Consider the following 12,654-nt stretch of genomic DNA (forward strand, 5'->3'; position numbering starts at 1 on the left):
AACTGAACATATATAGCTACAAGAACAGCAGACCAATAAAAAAAAATATGTTGCCATAGCAACAATGAGCACTATAATTTTTTTAAAGTAATTTTTTTAAAAAGATTTTTCTAATTAGGGATAATGTTCTATATCTCTGCATCTTAACACAAATGCAGGGGCTCCTCTTCAATTACCTTTCCATGCAGTTATTTGTCAAATAGTACCAAAGTACCTGAGCCCAGCATGCTAACCTACTATCTAACAAAGGACACAGCAGGCATCTGTGGCATTAAAAAGCTTAAAAGCTGTTCTTATTTTTTTTCAAGCCAATACACACATTGTATATTTATGACTTTATAAACTTTAACATAAGAATGTGTGAGAAAAACTCTTCGATCTGTAAAAGTGACTGGATTTGCAAGAGATAAGAGTCTGGAATGGAAAAGAAAAAAACAACAAAAAAAAGATTGTACCATTTTTACGCATATTGTTCATCCACTTGTCGAGCTCTTCCATTTCAATTTCCATGACAGATGGTGTATCTTCTTCAAATATAGGGCTGAAACAAAATGAAAGAGCAAGAGTTCAAAGTTAGGGAAGCAAACCAAGACATAATGGAGTACCACTATGACTTAAAAAATACAAACAAATGACGAATTATAACTGCTGTACATATACTTAACCCCTTAAGGACACATGACATGTGTGACATGTCATGATTCCCTTTTATTCCAGAAATTTGGTCCTTAAGGGGCTAATGTTGTTATTTTTTTATATCCCTGAATAGCAATCTATACACTAAACAGCCTTTTAGCTGATGTTTACGCACTAGCTATACATACTACTGTATAATTGATGAACAAATACATTTTATTTTACAAGAACTGGGTAGTTAAAGTGTCTAAAATAAGGCTTTGCTCATCCAAACATTAGAGCCCTACCTGTTGGATGTGTTCAGAGTTTTGTAAGCATTCAGAAAGAGTTAAGCTACGGTAGTGATTAGCCATAAACACTAAAGAATTCATGGAATATATGTGAAAGATAATACATTGCGAACAGAAAAGGCTGGTAAGGATGGAATATCTAGAATATTATACTGGATGAATACAGGGAGTGCAGAATTATTAGGCAAATGAGTATTTTGACCACATCATCCTCTTTATGCATGTTGTCTTACTCCAAGCTGTATAGGCTCGAAAGCCTACTACCAATTAAGCATATTAGGTGATGTGCATCTCTGTAATGAGAAGGGGTGTGGTCTAATGACATCAACACCCTATATCAGGTGTGCATAATTATTAGGCAACTTCCTTTCCTTTGGCAAAATGGGTCAAAAGAAGGACTTGACAGGCTCAGAAAAGTCAAAAATAGTGAGATATCTTGCAGAGGGATGCAGCACTCTTAAAATTGCAAAGCTTCTGAAGCGTGATCATCGAACAATCAAGCGTTTCATTCAAAATAGTCAACAGGGTTGCAAGAAGCGTGTGGAGAAACCATGGCGCAAAATAACTGCCCATGAACTGAGAAAAGTCAAGCGTGCAGCTGCCAAGATGCCACTTGCCACCAGTTTGGCCATATTTCAGAGCTGCAACATCACTGGAGTGCCCAAAAGCACAAGGTGTGCAATACTCAGAGACATGGCCAAGGTAAGAAAGGCTGAAAGACGACCACCACTGAACAAGACACACAAGCTGAAACGTCAAGACTGGGCCAAGAAATATCTCAAGACTGATTTTTCTAAGGTTTTATGGACTGATGAAATGAGAGTGAGTCTTGATGGGCCAGATGGATGGATTGGTAAAGGGCAGAGAGCTCCAGTCCGACTCAGACGCCAGCAAGGTGGAGGTGGAGTACTGGTTTGGGCTGGTATCATCAAAGATGAGCTTGTGGGGCCTTTTCGGGTTGAGGATGGAGTCAAGCTCAACTCCCAGTCCTACTGCCAGTTTCTGGAAGACACCTTCTTCAAGCAGTGGTACAGGAAGAAGTCTGCATCCTTCAAGAAAAACATGATTTTCATGCAGGACAATGCTCTATCACACGCGTCCAAGTACGCCACAGCGTGGCTGGCAAGAAAGGGTATAAAAGAAGAAAATCTAATGACATGGCCTCCTTGTTCACCTGATCTGAACCCCATTGAGAACCTGTGGTCCATCATCAAATGTGAGATTTACAAGGAGGGAAAACAGTACACCTCTCTGAACAGTGTCTGGGAGGCTGTGGTTGCTGCTGCACGCAATGTTGATGGTGAACAGATCAAAACACTGTCAGAATCCATGGATGGCAGGCTTTTGAGTGTCCTTGCAAAGAAAGGTGGCTATATTGGTCACTGATTTGTTTTTGTTATGTTTTTGAATGTCAGAAATGTATATTTGTGAATGTTGAGATGTTATATTGGTTTCACTGGTAAAAATAAATAATTGAAATGGGTATATATTTGTTTTTTGTTAAGTTGCCTAATAATTATGCACAGTAATAGTCACCTGCACACACAGATATCCCCCTAAAATAGCTATAACTAAAAACAAACTAAAAACTACTTCCAAAAATATTCAGCTTTGATATTAATGAGTTTTTTGGGTTCATTGAGAACATGGTTGTTGTTCAATAATAAAATTAATCCTCAAAAATACAACTTGCCTAATAATTCTGCACTCCCTGTAGTAGCAAGCCAAATTGCCGGTTATACTCATATCTTATCTTGCAGAATACAGAAGACAATAGCTTTAACATAGCAACAAACTGAAATATATAATATATATATATATATATATATATATATATATATATATATATACATATTAAAAATTTTATTGTTACCTTTTGATGTTTTCATCTCTGGTCCTATCTGAAATGAAATAAATATATCTAAACAAAAATAGAAAATAAATTGTTCTATGTCACAGGTCCTCAATGTTTACTTAAAGGCCCTGAACAAATGTAAGGATAGAAGCATTGGATATGCACAAAGAGTGTTATCTATCAAACTCTGAAAGTAATCCAACTTGCAAAATCCATATATAATAGTTGACAAAAAAAGCAATAATATACCGGTAATTATCCAAAAAGAAAAGCCATATGAGGGAAATCCTATAGGACCCATTAATAAACACAATTCCATTCTGCTTCTTCCATTTATACGAGGTGGAGAGCATGTTAGAGACATATGGGAAGTAAAGGGGAAAATGTGAAACCAGTCAAAGAGAGGAAGACAGCCATAGAAGGTGGTGGGTACGATGGATGAATAGCTGAAAGACAGAAACAAGAGCTTTGAAGAAGAGTGAGAAGAGCAATAGACAAAAGGAAGAAACAGTATTAAAGGGAGGTATAGAATTAAATTGGATTGTAGTGAAATCAGAAGAAGTGAGAAATGCATATAGAAGAGAGAGGAGACAACGGAGAGAGTAAAAAGCCCTAGGTAATGAGGTCACTTATCAAATACATGAAGAATATAGGTAAGAGGCCACGTTAATGAGATATAGCGTAGACGGGAGATGAGAAAACTTCTACAAGAGGTCTGGGTTCTGCTGGTAAGAGTCCTAGACATTTAGAGTAACAAGGATGAAGCTACAAGACCTATGGGAATCAAATTTAAAAAAAGGAGTCTAAAAATAACATAAATAGGTAATGGGTCTCATAAATCTTATCCAGAAAAGATTGATAATCACCGAAACAGACTGCCTAACTGACATGAGCTGGTGCATACCATGAAATTCTCTAGATGCATTTAATTATTTTTTTACATTTTCAAATGACAGATTCTCTTTTGATTTGATCAAGATTTAGTTATTATGAGTAACTTTTATGTTCACTAGCTCATGCCAATTCTAACCCTGTGCTATGCAATACAAGTCTACCAGCGGAGATATTGATTTGAATATTGCAGCTCCGCTACACTATATAACAAAAGACTGTAGCTAGTATCACATTTGGATAAAAATTAATCTAGAAATTAACCAGGGCATTCGGGACTTTTAAAACTGAGTTATAAAACGTTCGGTGAGAAGTTGCTGTTTCGTTTTTCTTTTTTTAATTCTTTATTTTTCGTGTTTGGTTTGTTATTTCAACAAGATCATCAGTTTCACACGGCAAAAGAAGTACAAGGTTAATGGTGTTTTGCTTGTGGAACATTTTGGTTAACAACAAAAAGAGAAACATTTACATGGGGGTATTAAGCACATTTTCTTATTACTAACAGGTGAGGTGACAGACCCGGGGTAGGCATAGTATTAACAAAGTTGAAGAGATGCATGATGTGTCCCTGGGATTCTCCAAGTGTGGGAAATTGAGTATGCTCATAGAGTGGATCCATGATGGAAGAAGTGTGAGAGCATAAATGTGTGCAAAATCAAGCTAGATCACGTGTGCAAGTTAGATGCCTGCGTGTGCTAGTCGACTGAGTGCCATGCATAGTATGTCTGGTCAGGTTGGATTGCTCTGTATGGGCGCTACTCAGAGACACAGGGAAAATAATTTGGCATCATAGCTGTTACCCCTAGCCATTGGGGTGGCGAGGGGAGAGGGGCGGTTAGTTAAGATAGACTCCATCAATCTGTTGGTAGTAGAGGAAATATAAACCTCTGTTGAAATTAGTAAGGGCTCCATTAAACCGTTCAGGGTATCTGGTACTGTCATTGCTGTTGAGAGACTGTTTCAGATTTTGAAGGGTACATATACCAAAATTATATTTTCACAAACTGCAGAACCTGCTGATTTTCCTCTGTAAACATTGGGATATTTAAAATGAAATGTTTCAATCTTGCAACATAATAAATTACAAATACCAATACGTTTACTCATATGAAAGGGATAGAAAACTACACAATATCTAAATGTGAATGGGCAGTATCTGCAGAATAGCAACAGCATGTAGTAATCTATCTCGTAATATGCTAAATAAGGATTCCCTGCTATAGCAGTAACATCGCATGTGGTGTACTATGATGATGTTTCAAATAGTGGATTAAGAATCAAATTATTTATTCCACTTTTCCTACTGTAATTCTTTCAACACAATGTTTCGGTAGCCTCCCTGATAATTCCTTACCTACTCTCCTACCATGTAAAATTCCTTAATACAATGGCTCTTTTGGTCTTTTCCTTTGTCTGCACTGGCAAACTTTCTAGAATTGCCTGTGACTGGGGCAGTTTAGAAAAGGCTTCAGTCAGTTAACAGCTAATAATAAGTTCTTTTTTTTTTTAAATTCTTTATTTATTACAAGGCGTGAAACCACAAGCATGTGAAAACAGTAGGAAATAACACAAAGTGCGGTAATACATTATCATATATAAGAACACTGAGAATAACAATACATAAAAGCATTGAAAACATTTATGCTGAGGAGAGTAGAAATGATGATCAATCCGAGGTTTTCATAACAAATAAGTGTTCCGTAGCCATAGGTGTGTAAAAGTTTATGGCATTACACCTTGTTAGTTTTATTTTATTAAAATAAGAAAATATCGGACATCCCCTGTACACCTGTCAGGCCTATGTATATCCCACGTTTATTAGGGTATCGGGCACGGGCTCTCGCCCAAAAAACCTAGTAGCTCAAATCCAGTAGGCCCCCTCTCGTCTTAGCCCTATAGTGAACGTTTCGGGAGATCCTGTGTCTTTTGTTTTGCCAAATGAATTTCCCCATCGCCTGTTGGAGTGCGCATAGATCAGATTTGGTCACTTTGACCGGGAGGGCCTGGAACAAGAACAAAATCCTGGGGAAAATGTTCATCTTCACCGAGTGGATTCTGCCGATCCAAGAGATCGGTTTATCTAGCCATTTCTCCATATCTGTCATCAGGGTGCGAATCAGAGGTGTATAGTTTTGTGTGTATAGCCGGGCAGGATCCGCCGTTAACCACACCCCTAAGTATTTGACATGGTCTCTCGCTATGCGAATCCGATATGTGGTGTCCATGGAGGCTATGTCAGGTTCAGTCATGCAGATAGGTAGTGCGCTAGATTTAGGCATGTTTACCTTGTATCCAGCCAGTCTACCGTAGGCAGCAAGGACATCCGCCAGCGCCTTTATTGACTGAAGCGGATCCGTCAGGGTCAGCAATATGTTGTCGGCGAAACCCGACACAACATACCGCTGGCCCCCAACCGAGATCCCATGGATATCCGGACTATTTCGTATCTCCTGCAGAAGAGGTTCTAAGGAGAGGACGAACAGCAAAGGAGACAAAGGGCACCCGCCTGGTACCGTTCCCCAAGCCAAAGGGCGTCACCTTCGCCCCGATATCCGCACCCGTGCCTTAACATCCGTATACTTTGCCTGCACAGCAGTTATAAATGTGTCCGGCAGGCCAAAATGTCGAAGGACCTCAAAAAGATAGGGCCATTTAACCCTATCAAAGGCCTTCTCAGCGTCAAGGGATAAAAACAATGTCGGGATTTTCCTATTCGTTTGCCTCCAAATGAGGTCAATATTCCGCCGGGTATTTTCAAAAAGTTGCCGGCCAGGCACAAATCCCACTTGGTCAGGGTGTATCAACTTTGTTAATAAGGGGTTTAGTCGGTTAGCCAAGATTTTCGCCAGGATCTTGGAGTCGTGATTGATCAACGAGAACGGGCGGAAATTGCCCGGGACGAGATCATCCTTGCCCGGTTTTGGTAGGAGTACTACATCCGCCAACGACATATCCCGGTCTGGGACGCCACCCCCCATGAGGTCATTAAACTATGACTCCAAGTAGGGAACTAGCTCCTCACGAAAAACCTTGTAATAACTACTCTCAAAACCGTCCGGACCTGGAGCTTTGTTGCCTTTCAGCATTGAAATTGCATCATCTATCTCCTCAGCGGAGATGCGAGCTCCGAGAGCCGCAGATTCTTCACCCCGTAATTTTGACAGGGAGAGGCGAGACAAAAAGGTACGGGTATTGTCCGCTTCGCGTTGAAGGTCCCAAGCAGTTCCGTTGGAATGATTGTATAAATTGGTATAATACTCCGTGAAGACCCTAGCAATTTCAGTGGGGTCCGTACAGAAATTACCTGAGGCGTCTTTAATTCTCGTGATATGCGAGTGTCCCTGTCTCGGGCGGAGAGACCTGGCCAACAGTGTATCCATTTTGTTGGATTTCTTGTAAAAGGTCCTTTTGGACCATGTTATGGCCCTGGCGGTCTCGTCTATGAGTGTGTCGCGGACCGAGGATCTTAAGTTTTGAACGTCCGCCAGAGTGTCTGATGATGGGAGAGCCTTATGCTTTTCTTCAGCTTTCCCCAATGCCTCCAATAGTGATGACAACAATTGTGTTTTACGCTTTTTCTTCAGAGTGGCCTCGCGAATCAAAATACCCCTAATAACCGCTTTATGTGCGGCCCACACCGTAGCCGGTCGAACGCCAGCAAACGCATTCCTTGCGAAATAATCGAGCAATTCCCTGCGAACAGTCTCCACCACGGCCGGGTCTTGCAGTAAAGAAGTGTTTAATTTCCAAGACCATGGGGAGGCCACACACAACTTGCCCAAAGTCAGCGTGACCTCCGCATGGTCCGACCACGTGATAGAGCCGATCGCAGTACCTGAAACTCTGGATGCGGAACAGGATTTAACCAGGAATGAGTCTATTCTAGAGTAAGTTTTGTGGGGTGCTGAGTAAAAGGTATAATCACGACTGTCAGGGTGATGTGCTCTCCAGATATCTATGAGGCCCGTGCGGTGTAGAAAGGAACTAAGCAATTTGTCCTGGCGACCTCTCCCGTGCGACCTCGGGAGTCCGCCTCGTAGGCTCCTGTCTACCGCAGGGCACGGGGCAGCGTTAAGGTCGCCCCCCACAATTACCATGCCGTGAGGCAAACTGTTCACCACCTGGATCATGTTGTCCCAGAAGTCTACAGAGGGGTCATTAGGGGCGTAGATATTCAGAATATGGATGGTATGAGAATACAGAGTTCCAGATATTAATATAAAACGCCCACTCGGGTCAGCTGTGACAGTCCCCACTCGGAGCGGGCATCTATGGTGTATAAGCACCGCCACCCCATTCCGTTTGTTTAATGCCCTTGCTTCGTGGGCAGTCCGAAAGGTATGGTCCCTGAGAGCAAACTTCGCTGAAATCGGTATATGTGTCTCCTGCAGGAGTGCTATATCCGGGTTTATGCGCTTAAGTTCCCTAAACATAAGGCGACGTTTACTTGGTGCATTCAGGCCCTTAACGTTCAGGGATAATAGTTTCAGTGGCATTGATGTTGATCAAGGGGGAGGCCTAACCTACAAGCCATTTTCACCAGGGGCTGGTGATAAAGGAGTAATAAACAGAGTGGTATCGTAGAGCAGTTGTCCATGCCACATGGGCCAGGGCAGAATATCAAATCACAGCTAATTGTACCAACGTCCCCTCCTAAAGGGAATATCAGAGAGGAAGTGGGGAAGGGGGGGAAGGGGGGGAGGGTAAGAAGGATTAGAGGGAAAGGGAAAGAGAGAAGCAGAAAAAGAGATAAAGAGCAACATGAAGAACAAACTCCTGGTCTTACTTGTAGCCAGGGTCAATAGGGGAATACGTTGAAGCTCCTCCAAAGTCCATAAAAGGCTCCAGAGTAGCAAAAACATAGACCAACGAAGAACGGGCACCCACAGGGTGCCAATACAAATAACTTAAGTAAGAAAAACGATACAAAAATAAACGATATGTATTGTGATCCTGCCAAAACCAGCCCGGGAGGCCCCCTGCCCCACCCCGTCAGCCCACCTCCGTGAAAGACACTGTGTTCCCCTTCCCCCCCCCCCCCCCCCGTTCCCAGGAGGGATAACCCCCTCCGAAACCGACAAGCGGGCGGAGTGGGGAGGAACAGCTAAGAAGATGTATTGGAATGGGATGGATGAGGGGTATATAGTGAGGGGGGGGGGTAGTCTCCGCCCCGGGGAGTCTCTGCACTGACGCCGGGATATGGGTACCCAAGCGCCAGGTCCCGGAACCGTGAGTGAATCAGTAACAGGGTATAAAACGTAACATAATATAGCATAATATGATATAACATAGCAGGCCTGGGGCATACAGCAGCCCAAGGAGAAGAAAAACTCAAGCCCTCCCGCCACCCCCGAGGGAGTACCGCCCCCACCGCATAGTCCCGGGAGGGAACAGACTCGAGTGGGCACAAACCTGAAAACTTAAAATGGGGGATGGAGTATAATACACACAGTGGAGGAGGGGGGGGAAGCACCGGCCATAAGGACTGTATCTCTGCAATGGTCGGCTAAAAAGAGGCCGGGAGATAAGCCGTGATTCCAACCCCCCAGAGCGCCATATACATTGTAAATTCAATAGGGATATCCCGGCAAAAATTATCACTCGGTGTATATTGTAAAACAGTCGACCCACCCCCCCCCACCCCCTAGAAAAACTGAGGCATCCCGCATAAAAAAGCAAAAGTTCAGTATATAACAGGTGTTAACCATGAAAAGTAAAAAGTACGCCCGTTGCCGCCACGATCTTGCAGGGGCAATCAGGGAGAGCCCTCCACCGCCATGCCTTCGATCACCCCCCTTCCCGGGGTCACAGAAGCGCATATGGGCTAAGGGCCAAAACAAAAGGAACGGCAGGGGATGTGAAGGTATACTTGTGGGTGAGGGGGAAACCCCTAGCCCACCCCAAACATAGTAACCCCCCCCCGACGAAATGAAGAGAAGCCGCATTGGGGCGACCCTATAAGGGATCCCTGGAACCCGGGTGAAAACAAAAATGGGGGAGGATAAGGAACCCCCGCAACCCTCCCTCCCAAACAACAGGGGCCCACCCGGAAAAGCTCACCGCCCGGATCCACCGACAGCTCACCCAGTGCTGCATTAGAGGGGCCGACATCATTCGCCCGCCGCATACCACTCGCGAGGCAGGGCAGGAAGGACCTCCGCCGACGACCTCAGGACTGCGAAACCCTCCGGAAGACGGATCCCGAGCTCCGATAGGAAAGTCGCCGGATCGCCATCAGCATGCAGAACTTTCGTGCGACCATCTTTGAAGGCCAGTAGCCGAAAAGGGTGACCCCATGCATATTTAATGGATTCCTGCTGCAGGATTTCGGTTACAGGGCGCCATTCACGCCTTTTCCGCAGGGTAGCAGGGGTCAAGTCTTGATATAAGGCAAGGTCTGTCCCTTTGTAAGTAATTGGGCCTTATCTGCCCTGTTTCATTAAGGCCTCTTTTGTCTGAAAGGACAGGAACTTAATGATGACGTCCCTCGGTCTCCTATCATCCACCCTCCTGGCTCGAAGCGCACGATGAGCCCGCTCGATGTGCCATAGATGTTCCAGCACGTCGGGGAGAAGCGGTTTAAAAATATTCGAGACCACCTCCACTAGGGACCCTTCCCCCTCCTGCTCCGGGAGGCCACGGAGACGGATATTATTCCGTCGCGACCTGTTACCCAAGTCGTCGATCGCCGCCGCAGCCATCTGTAGTTGGGATGTCAGGGTATTAATTTGAGCAGCCGATTCGTTGTGGGCCAGCACAGTAGACTCCATCCTTTGCTCGAGTGCCGCCGTCCTCGTGCCCAGGGCCTGGATCTCGGCCTTCACTTCCGCTGTAGTACGAACGATTTCTGTGGCCAGGTAAGTGCGTACCTCCGACAGCTTGGCTAATATTTGGTTGGTATCTGTGTCTGATGTCCCCGCAGCGACACTGCCTCCTGGGCTCGCAGGAGAGTGAGGCGTTCCCATGCCGTCCCGTCCGCCATCTTGGGTGGACAGCCTCGCGGCGTGTGTGGCCGCAAACATTTCGGGGACCGATGTCACCGATTACGAGGGTTTTTTCACCTGCTTTCTCTGGGTCCGTTTATCCATCTCGGTCCCCCGTGCTGGTAGGCCAAAATAAGATCGATTTTCAGCTTTTGTATGCTGTTGGCACTGTGGTTACAGTGGAGCTCTAGCCAGACACGTCCAGCTCGCTCGGCTGCAAACCACGCCCCCCCCCCGTAATAATAAGTTCTAAAGCAGCATTCACTGACTATCATAGATTCTCCAGCACAGATGGAAAAATATCCATAGTACCCTTGACCTTAATTACGTTGCTCAGCATGAACATACATTCCATAACACCTGAGCTTCACGTACCCTTTGTAAAAACATTAACCAAATGGCTAAATCCTACTGTAACCTCCAAGATGAATATACAACATCCTTCTTTCGCCAAGTACTTTTGGCATGGCTTTGAGTATCACCAACTCAGCAAGCACCCAAACACCAAAGCAAAGTTTATCTAAATTTCTAACAGTTCCACGGATTCTACACCAAAGAACCAGGGCCGGATTAAGCGCCTATCAAGCCTGCTGCTGAAAATTATGATTTGCCTAATTACAGAGTCTTATCGACAGAAAACAATAAAACATACCTCCCAAGTGTCTTGTACCTGGTGGAGGTGGAGTCAGAAGGAAAATCACAGGATGCATTTATAAGGATACACATTCCCTATGCTAATCTCTCACTTTTATCTCTCAACTAAGTCCATGTCCCCAACACTGGCGTCCTCTTAAGTGGGACGCTGGTGGGGTAAAAGAAAGTAGGCCAGTGATGCAAATCACGTCACTTGCACTGTCCAAAGGGGCAGACCTTCCCAAAGAATTGGAATGTTAGTCTAGTACGAATGCAATGCAGGCCTGCCAAATAAGGGCAAATTATGCAAACAGCACTGTTTCAGCGCCCTGAGCTTCCCGCAAAAACATTTAATGTTGCACTTGCTCTACACTTTCTGGAGACAGTTCCATGGTGTCACTCAATACTAACTTATCCACTCCTCTCCTCCCCTTCTAAATAGTAAGCAGTAGCTCCTGGTAAGCAGTGTGTGACAGAGAAAAAGATGGATCTAGTGAGTGTAGGAGCATGGGAATATGCTGCACTGTAGTGAGACCTAAGCAGGGCCGGTACAAGGATTTTTGACTACACAGGCGAAGATGTATTTTGCTGCCCCTCCTCCGCCAAAAATGCCTCTTCACTTGTGTGTCATGTAACCCCCTCCCCTCCTTTTGAATTTCCTACCCCTTTCAGTGTTTTATATCCTATCATTCGAATATCTTACTCCCTTTTTCTCCTTTGTGTGTCTTTCACCCGCTTTGCTGTGTTTTATCTCCTCGTGTCTCTCTTACACTTGTGTGTGTTTTTTTAATTACTCCAGCCCCTTTGTCTGCCTCTTTCTTCTCCCCAGCTCCTTTGTGTGGCTCTTTCCCCCCCCTCATTCCCTTTGTATGTCTCTTTGCCCCCCCCCCCCCCGTGTGTCTTTATCCCCATTCAGCCTCTATGAGTTTCTCTTAGTGCCTGTGCCTTTCAATGGCCCCCCCTTTACCTTTCACTGTCCCACCTCCCCTCCTGTAACTCTTCTTGTCCCCCCCTACTGTAACTCATATTGTCCCCCCTCCTGTAACTCATATTGTCCTTCCCCTCCCCTCCTGTAACTCTGATTGTCCCCCCTTTGGTAACTCGTATTGTCCCTCCCCTCCTGTAACTCTTGTTGCCCCCCTCCTGTAACTCTTCTTGTCCCCCCTCCTGTAACTCTTATTCCCCCCTCCCATAACTTTTATTCCCCCCTCCCAAAAGTCTTATTGCCCACCCTCCAACTCTTATTCCCCCCTCCCATAACTCTTCTTGTCCCCCCTGTAACTTTTATTGTCCCCAACTCCCCTCCTACCTTTCATTGTGCCCCCTTCTTCTCTCCATGTAGTGTGGTTGAGCAGCCGGTACGCAG

At 44.7% G+C, this 12,654-nt stretch overlaps 1 protein-coding gene across 1 annotated transcript in view; it reads right to left on the reverse strand.

The window, feature by feature from the left end:
- Positions 1-12,654, reverse strand: part of TMEM154 (transmembrane protein 154) — a 64,969-nt gene that overhangs the window by 13,630 nt on the left and 38,685 nt on the right. Inside the window, exons 3-4 of the mRNA XM_063458535.1 lie at positions 2,800-2,827; positions 456-541 (exon numbers count right to left, since the gene is read on the reverse strand). Coding sequence (XP_063314605.1) covers positions 456-541; positions 2,800-2,827 — 114 coding nt within the window. The remainder of the gene's footprint in view (positions 1-455; positions 542-2,799; positions 2,828-12,654) is intronic.

Source organism: Pelobates fuscus, chromosome 6, assembly GCF_036172605.1.
Source record: "Pelobates fuscus isolate aPelFus1 chromosome 6, aPelFus1.pri, whole genome shotgun sequence".
NCBI lineage: Eukaryota > Metazoa > Chordata > Amphibia > Anura > Pelobatidae > Pelobates > Pelobates fuscus.